This window comes from Phascolarctos cinereus, unplaced genomic scaffold (assembly GCF_003287225.1).
Source record: "Phascolarctos cinereus isolate Bilbo 61053 unplaced genomic scaffold, phaCin_HiC Scaffold_2;HRSCAF=192, whole genome shotgun sequence".
NCBI classification, from domain to species: domain Eukaryota; kingdom Metazoa; phylum Chordata; class Mammalia; order Diprotodontia; family Phascolarctidae; genus Phascolarctos; species Phascolarctos cinereus.
Window position 1 is genome coordinate 289,866,610 of NW_027555625.1, and position 23,974 is coordinate 289,890,583.

At 45.1% G+C, this 23,974-nt stretch overlaps 1 protein-coding gene and 1 long non-coding RNA gene across 2 annotated transcripts in view; one reads left to right on the forward strand and one right to left on the reverse strand.

Annotated features, from left to right (window-relative positions):
• The window catches only part of TSHZ3 (teashirt zinc finger homeobox 3), a 92,100-nt gene extending 75,427 nt beyond the window's left edge, over positions 1-16,673 (reverse strand). Inside the window, exons 1-2 of the mRNA XM_020985057.2 lie at positions 16,467-16,673; positions 14,310-15,113 (exon numbers count right to left, since the gene is read on the reverse strand). Of these exons, the coding sequence (XP_020840716.1) occupies positions 14,310-14,349 (40 nt within the window). The 5' untranslated portion in view covers positions 14,350-15,113; positions 16,467-16,673. The remainder of the gene's footprint in view (positions 1-14,309; positions 15,114-16,466) is intronic.
• A 3,049-nt stretch (positions 16,674-19,722) lies between these two features.
• LOC110207428 (uncharacterized) overlaps positions 19,723-23,974 on the forward strand; it is a 70,745-nt gene continuing 66,493 nt past the window's right edge. The window contains exon 1 of the long non-coding RNA XR_002324157.2: positions 19,723-21,474. This is a non-coding gene — a long non-coding RNA (uncharacterized LOC110207428). The remainder of the gene's footprint in view (positions 21,475-23,974) is intronic.

The following is a 23,974-nucleotide window of genomic DNA, read 5'->3' on the forward strand; positions in this document are numbered from 1 at the left end:
TCTGGAAACAGGGGACTGAGTTTATCACTCTCAAATCAGATATACCCTGGAGAGAGTTCCCCCAACTAAAAAGGTAGTGCTCCCCCCCCCTTCTCCATTATCCTAAGCCTCTAGGTTTTTTCTCCTAATTTTAGAAGTCCTGTTGTTCTGTGGGAAGAGAACAGTGTGAAAACTGAACATAGTATAAAATAAAATAAAATAAAATAAAATAAAATAAAATAAAATAAAATAAAATAAAAAAGAGACAGAAAAAGAGTGGCTCTGTTTCAATTCTCACAGCATGTTCAACCAAAGAGCAAAGCCATTGATATGGCTTGATAGCTAGGTATTAATGCTTTCTTTCTTTTCTCAGGGACGCAGCATGGCAAGGAGGGAGGAATGCTGGAATACAAGTCAGAGGGTCCTGGGTTTGAATCTCATCTGTATGACTTTGGTCAAATTACTTTACATCTCTAGACCTCAGTTCCTTCATCTATAAAATGAAAGGGTTAAGCTAGATAATTTCTAAAATCCTATGAATGTATGAGCACCAAAGAAAATACATATGTTCTCTTGCCTGGAAACCTTTTAGACCTTAAAACATACAGCAGGCCCAGTACTGTTTCTAGAAAGGGGACTGGTAAAAGAAGCACTAGAGCTTCAGAATGAGGTCCTATGTCAAGCAAACTCTGTGGTAATTGTTCCAAGACTTCAAAACACAGATTTTCGTGGTATATCCTAGAAATGTGTTCTAATGGGACTTTTCCCTACGAGCTACCTAGGGCATACGTGTTACTCATTTCATGTTCGTGGAGGCAAAGCCTAATGATTTTATGAGTTTAAGACCCTTCAAACTTGAATTCCATTACATCATCCCTACCCCTTCCCATCTGAGCAATGACTGCGGACCAGCCTGGCCTCGAATGGAATCCATAAGGACCGTGCCGACACTGACTCAGTGCCTGAGGCTCAATGCAGTATGCCTCTGGTTCCATCCCGGCCAATGAGAGTTGTTAGATGGGGAAATACAGAGTACAAAGCATTCGTTGGATGAAAAGAAAGCAATGAATGCCTCCAGACCCCAACCTGGGCCGCCTCACTGTACGTTCCCTCTTTCCAGTCACTGCCAGGGGAGATAGTAGTACTGAAAGCAGCTTAGTGCAAGCATGCAAGAGATTTGTGACAGAAAGTTAGAACTCTATGTCAAGCCTTTCACGCAAACAATAAATATTACTTCTGCTCATAATCAGACTTTTCTCCAGCATCGTCTTTGAATGTTGAACCTTTTTCAATTAATTAAAAACTATGCACTGCAGAGTGCATATTTTATCAGCCCTCAGCTGCTTAAGTGTCTAGAAAAGACCAGGCAGTTTTTCTTTCTTTTTTTTTTTTCCAGGCAACCCAGAGCAAGTACTTGCAAGGGTCATATCTTTTTAATTATCTTTTCTCTCTTTGATTAATTATTCCGTCTGACAATAGCGTGTTTCTAATGCTATTCACCTGCCTTTGATGATTGACAACTTTTCTGTCTGATTCAAAGCAAACAGCTGCTGCCATGATTGCCTAGCAACCAGGATGTGATGGATGAGTCCCAAAGATGGATGGCTGCAATAAATCATGTCTCCGGCTATAAAACTGAAAAAAGGGGATAAGAATAAAAGCGAACAAAAAACAAAACAAGGTTTCTTCCCATGAGTGCACTCAGCTCCTTACCAATTACACCTGAAATGGACTTTGTGCCTATTAATAGCAAAGTTTTCTAATCAGTAAGAATGTGAGGATGCCATTTGTATCAAGGTGTGTTTACAATTGTTCCTGCAAATTGGCACTTGTACTCCAATTACCTCCAGTGTCGCACAAGTGCAGGGCGAGGAGATCAAAGTTTTGCCTTCCTCCATGGAAGACTCTACAGGAAACAATATTATCTTTTTATAATCTCTACTGTGAAGCCAGGCTTTAATGGTAACGAAGGGTATAAATCTGACGCTGCTGGATTTGGGGCAGCTGCATGGAAACCCCAAAAGCAAAGTCAAAGTCATTTGTGGATAGAATGAGGAATGTCAGGCTACTAATAGTTATTTCAAAACATTCACACACACACACACACACACACACACACACACACACACATATAGAGCTATACAGCTGGTAAGTAAGGAAGATAGTAGAGGAAGCCACCTATAGGCTGTGTTTCAATTCCCTCCCTGCATATCTAGATGCTAAGCTCCTTACAATGAAGGGAAAAGTTCATCTGACAAGCAACAGGGCCATAATATTCAAGGTTTCCACAAATCCTTGACTCTCATTCCTTTAAATGAAAAACTATCCCAGTCCAACTCTCCCTCCCATCATTTTTTAAAATTAATGTCTATACAATAAGTCATACAAGAAGCATTAAATTTAATTAACAAAGCCAAATAAAGTCTCATATTTAATAGAATCCTTGACAATTAAATTTGAACTATCAGGGCCCTCCAAGTAGGAGAGATGGAACAGGCTCGCCAGGCCAGACCATTTTCTACCACAGGGAGCTGAAGGCCTCAGAGGATGGAAGATACATTCTAGATAGTTAGAACAGAGGATTCCACACAAACCAAACCTCATCAGTCAGCCAGCCTGCTTCCCTGAATGCTTCCAGTAGGTGGGGGTGTCCTGGTAGTACAGTAGAAGGACTTAAGAAAACAGAAGGGATTAACCTGGCAAAAACTGAGGAGAAACTACCCTCAAAAACCCTAGTAGAGACCCTGGGGCATACAGGACAGTTGTCCAAGTAGGAAAACAAAGGAGGTGGAGATTACTGACAAAAGACTTTTTTTTTTTACGGGAAGTATTCCTTAGATGTAGGAGTCTGCATTTCTCCATCCTCATGCTATAAACTGAGCCAGGTAGTTACAAAAAAAAAAAATACTTACATTGTGTTAAGCATTTCAAATGCAGAATTCCTTCTTTTTAAGCACGTAAGAGTTTTTAAAATCAGACATTTTTATTTTGGCAGCTACAGTTCTGTTTATATTTTAATGCTTTGTACGTGATTGCCTCTGTGAAAGAGGAAAAAAAAAAGTTGTTTGTGTCCTTTAGTCTAAGCTTTAGGGTCTGACTTCATCCTCTCTCCCTGCCCCATAGTATTCTTTACTTTCATGAAAAATTGCCCTTTCTTTAAACACTTCTTTAAAGAGGGGGGAAAAAAATGAGGACAGCACTCCTATAATGACTGGCTGGTATCTGGTAACAAACAATGGGGTGGGGAAGCAAAGCCAATCCATCATAGTGCACACATCCAGGGGCCCTATTCTGTCCCCGCTCGTCCAACTCTCAAGTTACAGCTTTACACGGCAAGTCTAAATAATATTCAAAATGATAAATGGCACCATAAGCCTGATATCCATCATCAATCTTTTTTTAAAGAACATCCATCTTCAATAATGCACGTTTGAATCATGTGAAGCCGAGAGCTCTCAGATTCATTTACACAACCCCTCACCAGCCGGTGTTGTTTGAATGATACCTGTCAACCAGCTTTCCCCTAGACCGCCAAAACCGAAATGGGGAGGGAGGGTGTTCCGGAAGGGAAAAGAAGGGTGGGGGGGTGTGGATAAGAAAGGATTCAAAGGGTTGAACAACGTGGTTTAGCAGATAATATAAAAGAACATCACCTCTTCAGTCAGTCTGCCAATCTCTCTCCGCCCCGTGACACCCACAGAGACATATACACACAAGCTCTGTCTCCTCTCTACTGTTTCTGCTCTTCAGTTTCCTCCCTCCTCTCCTCTTCCCTTTCTTCTCCTCTTTGCTCTCTGCCTTCCTTGCTCTCTTTCCTCTGTCCTCTCCCCATTTCTTTTCCCCTTCTCTCTCTCTCTCTTTGCTCCCTCCCCCAAAAGCACAGTGGTGTTCACTAAGCCACACTGGAAGAGAGAAGAGAAGACAGCATCACAAGAAACTGCTTTCCCCTCCCTGTTGTCTGGCCGGGGCCCATTTGATAAATGACATATGTCATTCTGTCAGGAGGGAAGGGTGGGTCAGTGATGTATGACTCTGCTGAAAAGGAAATCGACGGTTTGGCGTGGTGCAGCTCTTCTCCAGCAGGATTTAGTTTCAGAACTCGAAAATGAATTCTGCGACGTTTCAAGTGCACACTTAGGGCAGGCTGACGTTCGGCCTGGAGAGAGATCAAGCTTCATCCTCTCTCTGCCCTTCGGATTTCAAAAAACTGTTCCATCAACTGGAAAACTGCAAAGGGACATGCATCTATCAAAGTCCTCAACAGTAATGATTCATGGCTTTTAAAAATGTATTATATATTTATATATAATCTATATGTTTTCATATATAAAAATAAACTAGGTTAAGGCTGGTATTTTTATTTATTTATTTTTTTAATGGCAGAGGCCTGACACAAAAGCAAGATAAAAATTAGCATGTTTGAAGTAATCGTCCCACAGCTTGACATCTGCATAGTAAATTTTAAAGGAAAAAAAATGTGTCAGACAGCCATGAGTTGCTCTCTCCCTCCCCCCCCCCTTTCATTAGCTCACTGGCAGGGTGGCACTTCTGAACCTCATTACTGCAAGAGGATTTATGAAGCTGAACCCAATGGCAAAGAAAAGGCATCTGTCAATAATTGTAGGGAGCTGCACTCGCAGCTTTGAAATCTCATTAAGTATGCAGTTATCAGACATAAAGATCAAAAACATTACTCAACTACGACAGAATCTTATGGAGGAACATTAATTAGCAACAGGCCTACAGTACAAAAAAAAAAAACAGACTTCCTCTCACACCTGCCCAACCCACAAACCAAAAGCAACACTCCCCCTCCCTTCAGAAAAAAATAATTCCCAGCATCTGAGACTGATCAAGTACATGAAATGAGAGAGAGAGAGAGAGAGAGAGAGGGAGGAAGAGAGAGAGAGAGAGAGAGAGAGAGAGAAGGAAAGAAAAGAGAAGAGAGAGAGAGAGAGAGAGAGAGAGAGAGAGAGAGAGAGAGAAGGAAAGAAAAGAGAGAGAGAGGGAGAGAGAGAGAGAGAGAAGGGAGAAGAGAGGGAGAGAAGCAAGGACAGAGGGAGGAAGAGGGGGTGGAAGAAAAAGGGGGAGGGAGGGGAAACTCAGTTGAGACGGTCTTGGCGGTGAAGAGAGAAAAGGAAGAAGCTGTCAAAAGTTGAGAAGGATGTCAGTACTGGCCCTGATTACAAGGACCTATAGAGTTCCCAGACCTTTTATCATCCCTGCCATCAAAAACAGACTGTGTGTCACAGAGAGATGACTGATGGCTGCCAGTCTCCCAGAGCCCAGCCAAAACCCCAGGAGGCCCCTTCTTTTCGCCCCCTGCCCCCCAAGATTCCTAGCCCTCCAGCAACAAGCTTGACCTAGCAGGAAAAGAACTTTAGGCACAGAGCCCAGGCCTTGAGAGACACTCCAAGCATCGCCCTGCTCTTCCCACAGAACAATTCAGTAAGAAGGTGGTTTGGGGTTTGTTTTTTCAGCTTACTGGAGTTAACTACAATACCTCCTCTGCCCTAGACACCAAGGGTCTACAAGGACTTGGAAACAACCCTGAGAAAGCACTCCAGTTACTGCCATCATTTTTTAAAAAAACACCTTCCTCTTACTCCACATAGATCTCAGCATTCACTTCTTTCATTCCTTTGGGCCCTACTTCCACACATAATCTTTTTACAAAATGCAGGGTAATGACATAGAAATTTGTAGAGGAAACATACTGACTCTTGAGTTGAGGTTGGATCATAAAATCAAATGACCTTCGCAGCATTAAGTAAGGTTTGCAAGTAATTGAGAGCTAAGGCCATATCAGTATTTTAGTTTCAGAACCCATGACATATCTAGTACGCAATATCAAATTGCAATATTAAATTTCTAGCATACTACTCCACCCCCTTTCCTCATCTATATGATCAAAAGCTATATTTGTAAATATGATGATACATAAAGAATAATTTCATTCTACTTACAACCTTCCAACATGAATTGTACTTCCTACATATCAGGCACCTCTAGAATTCAGTGTTAAGAGTATCCTAAAGTTGAGATGAGGGCTCCCCCCAAAACAGTAAAGTAGTTTCTTTCCAAGATTCAGTATGATCTCACGATTGTGCCCCCGGGGAGTCACTGGAACACCATAATAAACCAGTCGGTAGAACAACCAGCAACTTTAATGAATGTTAAATAATAATAATAAACCTATCTCTTTCCACATTCCACTTCCCATAGGCCCTTTTACACAAGACTGTTTTTCTACAGTTACCTACAGGCCTTCTTACGTATCTTTCCCACAATCCTGTGCACTCCTACGAGCAGAGATGCAAAGGAAACCTGAAGACCAATAAGGTTACCATAACCCTATCACTGACTTGCTTAGGGAAGCCTGCTTAGTGAAATGAATACTCCTCGGGCCATAACTGCCACTTCTAAAAACCAAAATAATTTACTTTTTAACAAGACATATCTTTAATAAGGGGAAGTTAAACTCCCAAGCAATCAGCTTAGAGAGACTTTCCTTTCCAAAAAACATACTCTCCTTTAGAATATCCATTAATATGGCTTAGATACATCATCACCTGTGACAAAAGGAACCGAAAGCTGGGCTGCAAACCAGATTTTGTTGAAAAGAATTCTAACTCAAGTGTTACAATAAGGTGTTTATATTTCTTCATATGCTTACCATATTACCTTTATTATGTGTAACATCAAAGTGATTATCGCAATTACATCTAACAGAATTAATTATATAACTTCCCATCACTCCTGGATACATAATGCATTAGAGGTAAGCCCAAGAAAGAAAACATCTTGATTGTGGAAACTATTGTTGATGCCTGTTTTCTTGCACAGCTGTACCAAACTGAAGACAAATTTCAGAAAGGGTAGGGCAACAGAAGATAAGCCTGTTAATGGGCAATGAGTATGTGGATAGTGGAGTATATTTTTTTTAACTGGAGAAATGGTCTGTTTTCACATTGTTTTGGCACACATGGCCAGGTAAAGTCATTTTAAAAAAAATTTTTCATTTTTTTTACAGGAGCTGGTTAATCTACCTAACAAATCCGTTACTCCATAAAGAAAGGAGTGCATGGGTGAAAGACTTACAAGCCTTTACGTATGCAAAATAAATTCACTCAAAGCTTCATTAATATTAATTTAAATTCAAAACCCATTTACATTAAATTGTTCATTAAAAACTGCCTATTTTATGCAACATGCATTCCTCAAAGAACGCAGAGGCAACTGAAACACATAGGGCTGGATTTAATGATGGGGATGAAATATCAAAAGTAAATGAATTTGAGTCATTTCACGCATATTATAAAGCCAGTCCTTTCCTCTCCACCAGCAGTGGGTTGAAGTTGGGTGGGCCCTCAGTCATCCAGAGAACCCAGTATTAAGTCATTCAAGACTTGTATATGGGATCTTCTGACTTTGCAAATAGTGGACATAAGAAAATAGAAATAATTCATGGTAAAGAGTGCACGAATATACCCAGTTCAAAATGCTAGACGAGTAAGAACACGTAAAACTACTCTAAGAATCTCAAATGGACTCTAAATTAATGATAAGTTTAGCTCAATTGTTAAAAAATGCACATGAGTTCATGTATGTCGGTATTAATGTGCACATGCTTGATCTAAAATTAACATCATTCCTTTCTTCTCTTTCTCTCACCTTTGCCCCCAACTCCCTCCACTCTCCTACCCCCCACCACATACAGAGAATTTTACAGCTTCTGAAAGCTTGAGGAATAAGAGTGTTATGGGAAGAGATTGGGAGGTTCCTTACTCAGTGAACTCCCACACCGAGGACACTTACTAACTTACCCTGGTTTCCCAAACAGCTGTTCTGGATGGAAGAAACATAATCATAATTAATAACATGTGTCCTGACAGTATGAATTAATAATTTATCATTAAGCACAAACACCAAGTTAAATTATTCTTCAAAAGTCACACCTTTGCATATCCGAGAAAATAAGAGGATAAAGGAAGGTTGCAGGTAACATGGCCTTTTAAGGAATAATTTTTACAATTCTTGTCCCAGATCGTTTTTTGTTTAAACACAAAATAAAACCCAGAGTCAAAATTAATTAAACTTGTGTATCAAAGTGCTACTTAAACTTGTATCTGTTATTAATTCTTTTTTTTTATATTTAGAGATGCTTTAATATCTTTCCAAATTTTGTTAAAGCATCTTATAATGTAATTTTTAAAAAAATTCCCTGGATCCATAGTATTGCAGTTTTGCACGCAGGTGGTCATAAACAATTTCATGATGGCCTATTCTGCATTATTTCAGTTCAGAAACTATGAGGCAAAATTTTCTATACAATGACCTAAATTACTGAAACCCACAACTAATGCAAATTTTTAAAACTCAAGGATAGCTAATAAAATTGATGATTCTATTTCTTGTGCTTCTGGAAGTAACACTAAAAAGGGGTATGTGTGTGTGTGTGTGTGTGTGTGTGTGTGTGTGTGTGTGTGAGAGAGAGAGAGAGAGAGAGAGAGAGAGAGAGAGAGAGAGACAGACAGACAGACAGACAGAGACAGAGAGAGAGAAACACCCTTAACCACACTCATTGTTTAGTGGGATTTTTAAAATTAATTTAATGACTAACTGCAAATACTGGAAACTAGAATTAATCTGTCTGGATAAAAAAAGGCTTACAGACATTTAAATGCATGTATCGGGACACTTTATCAACCTAACATAAAATTGTCATCTTATCTTATTATATGACTATTTTATGCATGTGTCAAAGAATTTAAAAATGACTGCCTGTCTATTCAGTCTAATTACAACTGCATATTATCTGTCTGCATGTACTAGTCCATATCATTGTTACTAAATACAATATATTATATTCACCTTTCATTGTTAACTTCAGACAGATAAACCATAATTTGGGGAGTGACTAAATTTTAAAATTCTCAAGTCTTAAACACCTGAGCAAGAATGTTTGGTGACGCTAGGTTGTGTCTGTGATTTTTTTTTCTCATACATTAATAGGTAATATTCCAATCGGGCAGTATTAGCATAGAATATATCTCTGTGTATAATATTTATCTATGTTACATACATACATTATGTGTATAAACGTTATACATGTTTATATATACATACATATGTGTGTGTGTATATAATATACAGTCCAGTTTGACTTGTATACTCAAGTATACCATAGCCATGTGTACACCCTTACAAAACTCTCATTCACATTTACATACATACATGCGAGAGCACACACACCCCTACTTTGTACTTAAAGGACACTCAGGCTATTTTATAGTTGGTCTAGTATGTCAATATGAAAGGAGTAGCATGAAAGTGATGCAAACTGCAACTGAAATAACTGAAACATTTCATATTATTAGATTAAAATGTTATTGCTTCTCCATCAAGGCCAACGAGTTCCAAGACTACTTAGATTTCCTCCTTGGCCTTCCCTATCACCCAGGTGAGCAAGGCTTTGCACTTTAAAACTGACCATCCCATGCACCCCTCAGGTGAGCTTTTCTATGTTCCAGTTGATACTTATCCTGGAAAATATCACTGGGGGAAAGAAGAAGTTGGAGAGGGGGGAAGGATGGTGGTAGTGGTGAAGTCCTCTGTTCCTGCAAACTCACCCTAGCTTCACAGCATTCCCCATGTTCCCGAAACAGTCACAATTCATTCTAATCACTTTACAAAACAATCTTTAGCAAAAGAGGAAGAATGCAGACTTGTGAGCCAATTTAAGGAATAACTGCTGATACATCAGTTATTGATGATTTCCCTCCTGCTTATGAGTGTGCTCAAGGCAAAACTGCAAGGGAGATGACAACATCAACCATTCGAAATAAACTGTGGCCCTGGAGAGCACTGAAGCCCTAACTGACAGTTGTCAGGATAATAGGAGCAGTGGCGGCTGATTCTGGAAGATTTTGCTCTCCAGTTGAATGTTTATCAGAAATGGCCATCCCTCCTTGCTTTTATGCCTCATTCTTTTCTTTCTTTCTTTTTTTTGCATTGTTCCTCACACTTTGCAGGAAAAGGGGGAAAAAAGGAAAAGCAGAGGGACAGCCATAACTAATCATTTTGTCAGCTTGCTGCTGGGAGGAATCTCTGTCGAACAGAGAAATACGTGGCAGGTTTGAAGGCAAATGGGATCTATAACAGGGGCTGCCCCCCTGAGTACCTACAGAGAGGCAGTCTGACTACGTGGCTATGTTTACTTTGGTTGGAGGGAAGAAATAGACTCCAGAGCAGCCCAGTAAGTCACAAGGCAGGACCCAATTTACCAAAGGTAAATACACCCCGGCAGGTTGGGGCAGTTGGTCCTAACCTGGCCCATTCTAACCAGAACTCTGACAGGCATTTTAATACTTCCTTAGGTACTCCTCTAGTTCGTAGACTTGGTAGCCCTCTTCAGAGGCAACTTAGGGCACTGGTGTTAACAAACCCAAGACAAAAAGGTGTTCAAAAAGAGTGCTAAAATTTCAAGGTCTTCGTGGATTTGATATATTACAGCTAAGTTCCAAAGGGGGATAATTTTCTCACAAAGAATAAAACTTAAAGGTAGCAGGTGGGATAAGAACCAGTTGGTGATAAGAGAGAAAAAGAAAAAATTGAGTTTCTATTACCCTGAGGTACATACACTCCTCTTAAGAAACAAAACTGTATGACTAAAAGGTCTGTCACTAGTTATTAAGAATAACTACAACCATGATTTCTTGATCTTTTAAAAAGACATTCATTATTTGTTTTTGTCTGATTTTTTTAAGTGCTAAGAGAAAGCTGTAATTTTTAGGAAGGTATAATTATAATTTTTCTTAAATTAGACTGGCCTCCATTAACACTGCTGGGTCCCAGCTTTCCCAAATATCATCTATGTGGCACAAATGTGTGCTACCTTAAGTGGTAGATCTTGAGAACTAAAACTATTATTCCTTTAAACAGGTGAGCAAACCTCTATGTCTGACCTTCTCCCACATTAGTTGGGAGAGGGGGGAGGGGGAGAGGAAGAGGAAAGTCACCAGATCCTGAATTATTTCCCTCCTTTACAATCCCAAAGTAAGAAATGATTGCTTTTCAGAAATTCTTGGAGACAGCTTTAGTCTTCCACAGTGTGGTGTTAACACTTGGGCTAGACATAAAGAATTCGTGCACCTGTCTGTTATGTCTGCAAGCTCTGTACAGCTGAGAGTTCTTTGTTGTTGTTATTCTACTCCAGACCATTAAAAGGGCCCTAATTCCTATGACATGATTATCCAGGTACCAAAGCCCATTTGTCACCTGCAGCAGAAAATTGAGTTAATGCACAACTAAAGGCAACCAGGACTGTGTAATATCAACTTGATTACATCAAACTAGCTGCAAACCTAATTCTCCTGGATGACACTGCGTTGAGCTTGTCATCTCCAATCATTAAAGCTGTCAGGAATCCATCAGGTTTACAGCTAATTAGGTGAACACTAATGAAGCTGGCAAAACAACTTTTCTTTTTTTATGGCTGAGCGGACCTTTCAGTTTGGAGGGGGGAAAAATTCTCCAGTATTCTCTAGGTTGCTGGGAACTGGATTTTCCAAGTTACCAATCAGCAGACATCTTTCTTTTTTTTTTTTTTTACCCCCTCTATCAGTACAAAGCAATCAATTTGTCATCACTCTCAGTATGCCACAAAAGCAGTCATGAACCTTATAACTTGCAGCTGTGAGGACCCAAAAGGAGGAGGGGTGGGGGGAATGAGAAGTTTCTTGTCCATCTAGACAAAAACCTCACACAGCTCACTTATTGGTCTTTACATACTTATCACCAACATAAATGTGGAGGGTATTTTTTTCCCACTCTTCTTAAATAAGTGGCCCTTCAGTCATTCTCCACCCCCTCCTCTTCATGTCCATTAGGCAGAGGCATTTTGATAAAGTAAAGCCAAAGCCAGTGTATGGGGGAAGAATGAAAGCACTCACTCTGCCAACTTCTGATTGACCATTAAGCTATTGATGAATGTGCCTGTCAGGAGAGAGACAATTAAATCAAATATGAAACAAAGTCGTTTTGACGGGTCATTTTGATAGAGCAAAACCATTCCTCCATCTCCTATTAGTCCTGCAGTCAAGTTTTTATAATGAATATTTCTTAACTAACCTGCTAAATCTTGGTTGTTTTGCAAAAGGTATAAAAAAAAAATTCCTGCAGCACAGGCTGCTCTTGAAAGGGAAAAAGTCTGCTTCTAGTTCCTTTTAGTATTCCAGCACATCAGGCAAGAGGATCAGATTTAGTGAGTGACACTGTAAAGCTGAACTGCAAAGAGATTACCAGACCAAACTTGAAGATGTTAAAATAAACCCTATGTAAATTATAAGACACACAGACACCTCAAAATACATGCCCAAAAGAGAAAGAAAAATGTGGAACTCAGAAGGAAACCCTGGAAATTAGTAGGAACCTTACGGTGCAACTTTTTAAAGTAAGCATTGTTAAAGCTAAGCTTGGGGAGATTTCAATGATGCAGTTAATATCCCAGCCTCATTTATTTAAGTTAAAAATTGATCTGGCTAAGAGACCGAGAGGCCTCAGTTGACTGAACAATCCATACATAACTATATCATTTTGAAAACTTTCTAAACTTGGGTCAATCTGGAAACAAGAAGAAAAATATCCTCCCCAGAAAGTGTCTCTTTCCATGGTTTTCCAAAGACATTGACATAAGAGAATGTGCCTAACTATGCATAGTCCCAGTTATCCTGTGGAAAAGATTGGTATAGAGTTCATCCTATTTAGGCTCCAACTGTCATATCTTGGGTAGTTTCCTTTTTTTCTCCACAGCAAACTCAAACTACTAGTTTATTGTACTTAATAAGTACTATTCAAAAACAACTAGGATAATGGAATATACTATTACTACTACAACTACTACTACCGCTACAGCTACTACTACTATTTCTGCTGCTGCTGCTACTATTACTGTAAGATATACTTGGGGGGGAAGTACAACTTTCAGATATACTGAACACATAATTTCCAGCCAAGAAAAGCTCAGAATATACTTGGCCACCAGTCTTCTCCCCTTCCTCCTCAGCTCCTCCCTCTGCCACCCCTCAAACACTTAATCCTCTCTTTGTGCAACATCATCTGTACCTCTCCACCTATGAGTGTTACTCATATCAAAATACATCTTGTCCATATGTGGTCCTCTCAAACAATCCTTCAGAAATCCCTGATCTACTGACAGGACTCGCCTGACGTCACAGAGCCTGGCATTAGTGGAGCAAGTGATTTATTGATGTTTATTGGGAATGAATAGATCAAAGGCAGCAGGATGACAGGCGATCAATCAGTCATCAAATCAAGGATGGCAAGAGGCCAGAAATCCTTCTAGCAGTCCACATGCCCCCAACTGACGATTATTGCAAAATAATGCTTGTGTGTGTTGTCTTTGGTTCATGGGCTGGTTTGCCAAGAGAAAAAAAATAATTAAAAATCTGCTCAGTCTTAACAGGACTTGACAGTCCCGGCCCAAAAGAAATAAAAGAAAAAGACAACTATTCAGATGTAGCCCAGAAAGTATTAGGAGAAGAAAAGGAGAGTAGTAAGGGGGGTGAAGGGAAAGGCAGGGGAGAGATTTAAAGCCAGCATCAAAAATATTCTTGACAGTCATCTGACAATACACAGACCCTTCTCAGCTTCGGCCTCCTCTGCGGCTTCTCAGCTTGGGCCCAATAAATGAAAAATCAATAGGATTAGCCCGGAGGTTGCCAAAGGGACCATGGGCTCCTTAGAGGAACTGGAGATGTCCCTAGCTCAGCCCCGCAGGAGGGAAGGCAGCTTCAGGCCAAGTTTAAGGGGGGAGGGGGAGGTCTTTCTCAGTGTCTCTTTTAAGAAGCCAGATGACCCTCTAGGACTGTCACACACACACACACACACACACACACCACACACACACACACACACACACACACACACTTCCCCTCTAAACTCATCTTTTCAAGAGAAAAAGAGATAGAGTGAGACACATATTGCCAAAAGGCGGTGCTTGCTTCTTTCCCGAAGTGAGGCTCCAGAAGTCCGGAGGAAAGAGGACAGCAGGAGAAGAGAACTAGGCGTCCAAGGGAGCTGGATGCCCCAAATCCGACAACCTCACATATTGGCATATTGCAAAGCCCTGAGTTACTCTGAGAATAGTGAGGGCAGATGGAGCAGAGTGAAATGCCGGAAGGTGAAAATAAATCGGACCCGGGGAGGGGAGGGAGGAAGCGGCAGGGACGGAAAAGGGCTAGGGAGAGGTGGAAGGAGGAGAAGGAAGAGGAGGAGGAGGAGTAGAAGAGAGAGAAGAAGGCTCGTACCTGCTGCGCGCCGGGGCGCTTGCTGCTTTCTCCTCGGCATCCTGCTCTCCAGCGACTGCTGCTGCTGCTGCTGCCGCCGCTGCCGCTGCCGCTGCCGCCGCCGCGCCGCCGCCGCCGCCGCCGCTGCTGCTGCCAGGGGTAGGGGGCGGCGAGCGGGGAGGGGAAAGAGGAGAGGGGAGGGGAGTGGGTGGCGCTGGGGTGGGAGCTCTGGGTGTGTGGGGGGGAGGTTGGCAGAGTTATCTCAGCCTCCCCCCCGGAGATCTGTGTGATCCTGCTTCCTCCAGTCTCTCAGCTTTTTCCCCCCTTCTTGCTCATACACGATCCCACAAACGTGAGGGAGGAGGAGAGGGGAAGGGGGAGGAGGGAGCAGGAGGGAGAGGGAGGAGGAGGAAGAAGAGGAGGAGGAGGGATGGGAGGTGGTAGGAGGACGGAGCTGCCGGCAGAATGGGAAGTTTGACAAATCGCCCCGGAGGCAGGAGGAGGAGGGGGAGGCGCAGCCGGGCCTCCCCCTCCCCGGCCCCAAATGAGGTGCGCCTGGTTGGGGAGTGGGGGGGCAGAGAATTGGAGGTGGGGGGGAGAGAAGGAAATCCGAGGATGGAGAGGAGGAGAGGAGGGGCAGAGGGGAGCCTTCGCTCCTCGTCCAGCCCCGGCCCCGGCCCTCCCCGGAGGGAGGGGCTCACGGCATCCAGCGGGGAGGCGCGGACAGGCTGGCCGGCCCCGGCGGCAGCAGCAGCCGCCGCTGCAGGATCAGCGGTCCTCAGAGCCGGCGGCTGGGCTGGAGCCGCGGCGGCCGCAACAGGCAAGCTTAAAGGAAAACGAGATGATCGTATCACTCAACTCGGCTGGGGGGGGGCGGCACCGAGCTCCCCCCCCGCCATCCTCGGGACATTCGCTCCTTAGCTGCTCCACAAGGGGGAGGGGGATGAGCCTCTTCCCGGCCCCCTCCCCTCTACTCCTCGCCCCCCACCGGGTGCAAGCTCCGTCTCCCCTTCCCGCCCCTATCCCAAGATTGCATGCACCCCCCCACCCCCTCCTCCCCGCAGCCGCCGCCGCCGCCGCCGCAGCCGCTGCCGCCTTCCGCGCCCGCCCTGCCCCGGTCCCTCTGCCCCAGCTGCTCGCCCCGCTCACCCCTCCCGGGAGACCGCGGCTCTTCACTTTGCTGCCCCTACCACCCAGTCCCTGGGTCAGGCCTGGCCGGGGCCCACGCACCCTCCTTCTCCTCCAATCTCAACCCCCCCACACCCTCCTTCGCCGGGCACTCTTCTTCGCCCGCTTTTGTCTAAAGGCCTGAAATCTGTCACGGCAAGTCCGATCGCCCCACAAGATGACAGTCAAACATTCATGAAAAGCAGTTTCCGTGAGAGACTGAGAGAGGGAGGGTTAGGAGGGCGCAGGCAGAGCTCGGGGAGAGGGAGAGGGGGAAGCCCACGACCGCAGCTCCTGCCCCCTCTCACCCCCCCCCGCCCCGGCTCCTCCTCCAGGCCGCCGCCCCCCCCCACCGGCCCGAAATGGACACTTTCCCCAATTTCTTTTCCCGGCAAACTTTACTCCTACATAGGGGTTCAGGGGGTTGAGATGGGGCGACTCTAAGTTTCCTCTTAAGACTTTTACAATAAATGTCCCACCCTGCTACCCCCACTTGGACCTGCGCTCCCCTTCCCACGCCTTGGTTCCCAGTCACCGCCCCCCCCCGGGATGTTATAGCCCGCACCCCCACCCACACCCTGGGGCGACTGGTAAAGAGGGAGCTGGAAAAGATCTAAAGGCCTTGCCCCCCGCAGGGACGCTACATCCCAACCTTGTCCCTTCCTCGGGGCTCTCAGGAGAGGGGGAGGGGGTCTCCTACCGATGTCCCCTCCCTGCTTTCTACACATCTTCCACCTCCCCAGCCTCTCGGCTCCACTCCGCTGCCCTTTCCTCCCCTCACCACCAGCCCGGGGTGGGGCAGGGACAGGGTTAGAGGAAGCCGATCGATTATTGATTGGAAGATTGGGGATCGATCAGGGGCCCAAGTGGCTGCCACCTCCCCCCGGCCTGCCCGCCAGGGACGGCCACGCCAACTCTGGGAGACGCTGGGGGTGGAGGAGGAGGAGGAGGGCGAGTAGCCGGGGGAGGAGGTGGAGGAGGAGGAAGAGGAGGAGGAGGAGGCTCACTTACAGGCGGCGGGTGCGTGCGTCTGTCCGAGTTCATTTGTGCAATCCCCGGGCCCGGAGAGCGGAGCGCTGGCGGCAGCGCATCGATGCGCTGTGGGTTTGATTGCGTCTCCCTGGGTTTGCAATAATGCGCAGCCCGAAGGAGGGGACTGATTTCTGTTTCCAGTGCTTTGCGAACATGGACCGGTAGCTATGGCCAAGCACCTTCCCGGCCTGGCCGCCAAGTGCACTTTTTCCTGGGCCCCCGCCCCCGCCCACCCCAACTGCTGCTTGCCTGTGTTTGCTTCTGCTCCTGCCTTTCTCCCCCTCTCTCCTTCAGCTTTCCCCGCGTGGGCTGGGGGAGTCACTTAATGACAGTCTCAGCAAAGCCCAGGCGTCCCTGCCTCTCCCCGGGGCGCCGCTGCCGCAGCCTCTGGGCTTCAGGCTCCGGACTCCTGATCCCAGCCCCAGTAGCAAAGCTGGGTCTGGTTGGTTGGTTGATTGGGTTGCCTTTTTTTGCTTTGTTTTGTTTTGTTTTCTTCCCTGAGTTTTTTTTTTCTTTTCTCTCTCTCTTTTTTTGTGTTTTTTTTTAAGTTCACAGGGATGATTTTTTTTTAAGTCAGGGAGTCAGTGATCTTACTTGGACGGAAAGATCAAAGCAAAAGTGCCCATTGAGTCCTTGTATTCAAGAGAAGGATCAAGACCTGGGCTCAGTCCATGTAGCTTACTATGTGCAGACGTGACCACGTTCCTCCCGTTCTTTAAAGCCGACTGGACGCTCTTTCTCCCGCGCGCCCGAGTGTTCTTTCCAAGTTGCAGGGAATGGATTCTGGAGCTCTGCTAGTAGGGCTAAGGGTTCTGGGACATTTCTCTGTCTGTGCCTGGGGTTTGGGAGCTGAAGGGAGGGTGGTTGTTCCTGCTGGGGAAATGGAAGAGGAAGGATATTTTGGATTGTCTCGCTGTTTGTTGTTTTGAAAGCGGACCTTTAGGAAGAAAAAGTATAATCTTAATCGCCCTGTCCCCAGGGGAGAAAGCTACAGTTGGGAGAAATGAAACATTTCTTGCAAACGAGAAAATGGTGAGTTGTCAGATGCTGCCTTGGCTGCCAAATTCTCTCAGCTCCCCTGTCTTTGTAACTTGCTGGTGTCTTCGAGTCAGTTACTGGAGTCGGTCGTGAGAGTAGCGGTCTACGCCGTCTTGAGAGGTTTAAGTGGAAACAGTGTCTCCAAAATCCAGTCCGTATATCAGGCTGCGTTGTTTGCACAGGGAATACTCGACTTTAACTGAATCGAGATTTTTTTAAAATCTCAATAGCTCTCCAACGCTTTCTTCTTCTTCTTCTTCTTCTTCTTCTTCTTCTTCTTCTTCTTCTTCTTCTTCTTCTTCTTCTTCTTCTTCTTCTTCTTCTCTCTCTCTCTCTCTCTCTCTCTCTCTCTCTCTCTCTCTCTCTCTCTCTCTCTCTCTCTCTCTCTCTCTCTCTCTCTCCTCCCCTATTTCTCCTCTCCTCAATCTCTTTTTTCCTCTCCTTGCCCCTCCTTCTTTCTCTGTCTGTATCTCACTTTCTCTAGGACTCACTCCTTAGCTCCCTCACTCTCTCTGACTCTCTCTGCTCTGGCTCCGCATGCCGTTAGATCCGCCCTAACATCTGTCCGTCTAACCATTAGCACATCCATCAGTGTCGCGCTGGCTGCACATCGCAGCGACAACACACCAGACACAACATGGACTGTGATTCAATACAAATAACCAGCACACCGAGCAACTTCTAACAAGAAGGAGCAAGGAATGCAATTCCACTATTTACAAATGTTAGCCATCTTCAGAAAAGCGTCCAGCCCTTGCCTTTGACACAGAACTGAACCATGCCTCTTTTTCTTACTTCCCCTCCCCCGTTAAATTGTAGGAACCCGAATAGTTTTCTCGTGAGACTAACAGCAGAGGTGGAAGGAGAGATGAGTGCTCAACTAAAGCGAGATGGATGAGCACTCGGGTTTCATTCTGTCTCTGTTTCTATGGCCAGGGTTTGTGCTTAGTGGTAGTGGTGGTGCATGGGTCGGATGGAGACAGTACCCAAATCTGCATCACTTAAAATGCATACAAGATATGCAGTAGTTTGTAGCCTGCAGTTTTGATGCGTTAAGCCAAGGTGAGAGAAGTCCTGTGCGTGGTTGAGGACACTTGGCAAAATTATTCTGGAAATCCAAAGCTAAAACTTTCCAATGTTTTTCTGCTTCTGCAAGGTCTATTAAAAAGGGAAAGGGGAAATTGACTTAAAATAAAAAAAAGACCTTGGGCTTTTTCTTTAACTCCCAACAGAATATTCTGCCTAGGATGACTTACAGTAGGAACTTATACTCTGAGCTGTAACAGAATGCTAGAAGTAAGAAGGTGTGTAAACTAATGTTGGCAATTTACATAATATTTTTAGAAGGAGGAAGGGCAGATCTTTATCGCCAAGAAGCCAGAAAATATTGTGAGTTTTCTATTAGCATCTAGCAGAAAGTGGAAGAGCCAGCGGCAAGTATAAGGCTAAGTGAGAGAATCACATTGTGAGGGTTTCCTCTCTACTTTCCCTCCATCCTTCATTCTATGCTTCCTTCTTTCTGTACGCTTCCCTTTCCCTTTCCTTCCTTCCTTCCTCCTTTCTTTTCCCTTATTTCTCATCCTTTCTCTTCATTGGCGGTACTTCTGTTACTGATCACTGAGTAAAATGTAATCGGGTTCGTTGCAGGAGCACTAGCTTCTTGTTTTGCTTGGATAGATAGTCCAAGAGGCTGGGGCTTCGGTGCAGGAAAGTCAGGGCAAATTCCCGGCTTGTTACCAAATGAAAGGACACCAAGTGCTACAACTTTTCGATTTTAGAACTGCTCATTTTATCTTACTTTCTCCCAGCTGTAAATATCTGTCCAAGGGATAGTGCATATTTCCTATCAGAGTGGACCACAAATGCTAGCTGTATCTTTGCAGTGATTAGTTTAGAGATACACGTTTTACTAGAGAACAAGAGCTGCTTTCATTCATCCTAAAATGCATCCAAGGGCTTGAAAGGAAGATGCCAGCAGATTGCAATAGGACCTCAGGCTTATGCTTCTGAGAAACGTGTAAGAAAATGCAAAGTTATGGTGGGGGCTTTAAAAATCAGGTGTAACAGCCAAGTGTTTTAAGATCAGGGAAATGAGCCAGCTACTACAGACAGAATCGCGCTAATGCGCTGCTTTGCAATCCTGTTACTCTAATGTAAAAAGTTTCAACTTTCTGAAAAATGCAACAATGAGCTTTCTCCCTTTCCTGAGACTAGCAACTTAATTGCAGTAATGGGGCATAGTGACAAGTCCCTAAGTATCCTAGCTTTGCGGGGGTTTCTTTTAAGATCCAGTTCAAAGGAAAGCCAGGCACTGCAGAGCTAGGAGAGGACAGACTAGCAAGGCAACATCTGTAAAGTCCATTGTAGTGTATTGGTGACGGTAACAAACAGTGTGCTGCAAAGCTACGTAGCAGGGAGCCAGTCTGTACTTCTAGTAAGCGCAACATTTACAGGCACAGTGTATAAAATCGATGGCTACAGAAGTAGCCACCGCCAATCCTCAGAACAGCAAAAGAAGTCCCGAGCTCGCTCTCTCTTTGCAGCTTGCAAATGGACAATTATTTGCAAGAGAACCTCTATACTTAGGCTGCCTCCCTGCCCGACGCCGACACTCAACCCCTGGGCTTTCTTATTCTTGTGGACCCTCAAAACCTTGGCTTCCAAAGCTGCCAGCAACCCAGTCTTTTAAGCTCTTCAAGAAATGTTTCCTCTTGTCACTAAAGCCAATTTCACCCACTGTGGAAGTTTACAAAGGGAAGTGGAGAGTTTGGGTGAGGACTTTAAATTAAATCAACAGAACCTCCCCTGAAATGATGGGGGACCTAGATTTGACCAAGATAGGCTGTTAGTATGGCAAACTATTCCCATTGACATTCCTACCAAGTAACACATTATGGTTGCAGCTTCTGTTTCCTAAAGGCTAGTTTAAGGTCAGTGCTGTAGCAAGCTTCTCTATCGAGCAGGGTCTGGGGTGCAGAGGGTTTGGTGACATCTGGCTGGGTAGGACCTGTTTTTCTTTGGAATTGTTGTCATTAATACTTTGCATAAGTGCCCTCACCATCCAATATGAGGCCAACAGGGTTGAGCCTCATAGTCTGGGGCCCAGGAGTAGAACTGAAGGTACCAGAACTCACCCCTGAAGAGCCAGCCAGTTTCCTGCCACCTTGAGCTGGGTCAGCAAGCACTGGCGGCCTTCTGCGCTCCAGGAGCCTGACACAATCTGACTTTGCCCTCCCTACATGCTGGGGCCTCGGAGCCTAATGCTGTCACTGTACTTGGGAACCATTGCCCCCAGTCTTGGGAAGGGCAGGTGGATGAGGAGAAAAGGAGGCCACTGTCGGGCGCCGGTTCCCTGTCCTTAACCTCTCTCCAGTCTGGGATACTTGAGGAGGGAGGACCAAGAACAGCCTGGATTCCCTGTTTAAAGATTAGATTGAGAAGAATGGCATGCAAGGTTCGTGGTGAAAGGGCAGATAGACGCCTTGCTGGCCGTCGAACCAGAGGGAGCGGTTCGGCTTTCTATCTTGCGACTTAGTTGCCGGAATGAGGGGCGGGCAGGCCGACCCTGGTGCATCTTTCCCTTGGAGGCCAGGCACACTAGGCGTGGCTAGGGATAGCACTCAGAAACCTGGAAAAGTCTTTGCTTTCCTTTCCCTGCAACAACCAACCTTATTCCGGGCCCAGTTCCCCAGCCCCTCGGCCCTTGCCCCGCCCCGCCTAGTCTCTCCGGAGCTCACCACTAAGTTCCCAAGGACGAGCAGTTGGGACCTGGGTTTGCTAGGGCCAGGCCACCTCCACGTTCCAAACTTTGGGAGTCCAGGAGCGGAAGCAAAAGAGTGGAACTGGCGGAGCCGAGATGCGGAAGGCTGCCTGAGCAGAAGGTTGAGGGGAAGGGACTAGGACCCACGAACAGTTTCTCACAGGACAAGTCAGACTAGCCAGAGTAAAAGTAAGTCATGCCCAAGGAAGCACGGGCCTCCAGGAGCAAGGTCTCCTTCCTCCCGGGCTCAGGGGGCCAGTCCTGCAAAAAAAAAGGAGCGCGGAGAACCACTCGGGCAGGACGCTACTGCCCCTGGGGAAGGGTTGGGAAGTGGGTACTGAGGGAGCACCGACACTCCCAGCGGCTCCACTCACTATGGGGTTATCCGATCCTGGCTACCCCGGCTCCCAAGCCGCGGGCCTCCCAAATCCAGAAGACACATAGTTTTTAAGACAGACGAAAAGTTTTCCCCGCTTTAGGCTCAGATCTAGCCCGAAAGTAAATTGTTTGGGTAACTGCATTTACACAGCAGCGCAGTTTGTTTTTCTTATTCCAGTAGCTTTGTTTTAACGAACCAGATGTTTTGTCTGTAAATTCTCCAAAGGACTTTTACAGTTTTGACGTGAAATAAACCTTAGAAAACCAGAGTCGTATATTAAAGCCACTTCTGCAGAACCTTCGGGATCCTCGGAAGACTGGGTCGAGTATCTGTTAGAAGAGGGAGGGAGAAAAGGGAAGGATTTCTGGGAGGCCAACCCCCGCTTCCGGGCAGCCCTCCTTCCTTCCAAAACCTAGCTTTCGGTATAGGGTGGGACTTGGGGGAAGAAGGGAAGGAACACCACTGACAACTCTGTCTTTTCAATAGCACTCGAGTGTGTTCACGTGTATGAATGCTTGTGTGTTTATAAGGATTTGTAATTCTTTAAAAATGGTTTTACCGCTTACTAGCTGTGTGACCTTGGGCAAGTCACTTCCCCTCTATGACTCTCAGTTTCCTTTTCTGCCGAAAAAGGGGATAGGACTGACTCTCCAAGGTCCCTTCTTGCACTGTCAATCTATGCTTTTGTAAAGTCCAAAAGAGAAAACTAGCACACGAACGCGCGTGAGTGAAAACAACTTTTCTGTAACCCATCAAGCTTCCCCAGCCCCAGAGTGGGTAATGTTCCGCTGCAGAAATCTACTTTTTCCGACTCTGTGCAGATCCCTAGACTGTCCCGTATCCAGAAAGGACCAGCGCTTTCTCCGTTGGGTTGGAGCCCCCAAAGGATGGAACTCATGCCCATGAAGCAGAAACCTGTCCTCTATCCCTGTGCTGCTGTCCGAGGCAGCCCCTGAAGCCCGGGGTTCTGTGCAGTACGGACTTAAGGAAAGGAAGCTAGGGATCGCGGAAGAGCGTTCCGAACCCCAGAGATTTTCTCTATCCCCGAAATACCCCACCGGCTGCGAACCCAGGAGAATGAGTGTAATGAGTGTAGGTTCTATATTTCCCCACGGTTCTCCATTTCTGTTCTCTAATCAAAAGGATTTCAGTCGTATTTTTGGTAGAAGGAGAGCAAAATCTAAAGGCAAGAACACCTGAGTCTGAGTCTGACTCTGTTATTACCCTTGTGAAAAGCCTTCCCCCCTCTTTGGGTCTCAGTTTCCCTACCTGCAAAATTAGAGGATTGTGCTAATTGATACCTTACAACTCCAATGCGCTATGATTCTGTGACTCACAAATAGTTTAATTGCAAAACCCAGAGGGATTTAAACCAACCGCAAACAAACAAAAAAACCTTTTCTTTGGCCCCCTTCTCAATTTTTTTTTTTTTGCTTCTTTCCTGGGACAGATTGTTTCTCAGCATTAGGCCTTCATAAACACAGCTCACCTACAATGCTCCCCTTCTGAAATAAGTCCTTTCCCTTGTGTGGGAAAAAGTTTATGGGATGGGTTTTTTTTTATCATATGTGTGCATATAATACATTATATAGATACATTACTTATCTCTGTATTTCAGCCTGCATGGAGCAGGTAGGCACTAAGCACTGGCACAATTATCCATACATACAAATATACATGCATACATAATTCCAGCATCTGACTCAATCATCCAAGGAATTGCTTTAAATACTCACCAATATAGTTGAGGATTTAGGAGACTACTGAGCTTAAAGGCCTTTCTCACCTCGGGACATAAATTTTCTAAAGAAACAATTGGTCAGAGCCCTAAGGCAAAGCCATTGCATTGGAACCTGAGGCAACTGCGACCTCAGACCCTAGGCGGTGGGGGGAGGGGAGAGAAGAGGATTGGACTGGCAACTACTACTACCACTCTCTCCCTCCCTCCCGGAATTCCAGTGTCAGTTTAGCTCCTTAATTCTTAGCAAACCCCTTCTCCCTTGGGCCTTGAGATAATGTAGGGAGTGGTCTGGAGTCCTGCTGTTAGCTGCAGGGTCGGGTTTGCTATCCAGCTCTGTGGTCTCTGCTCTAGGAAGTCCCACTCCAAGGGGTTGCCTTACACCGCTCTGGTTTTCCCAGAGTTCCCAAAGGAATGAGTCAGGCCTTGGACTTAAGTGACCCCTAGATTTGCAGTGCAGACATGAACTAACTAATTCTCATTCTCTTAAAATTTCTTTCCTAATGTTTTTGTCTCTTCATTCCTCTTGTTCTCTCTTCTGTTTTGTCCATTCCTCCCCTCACCTCCTTTTC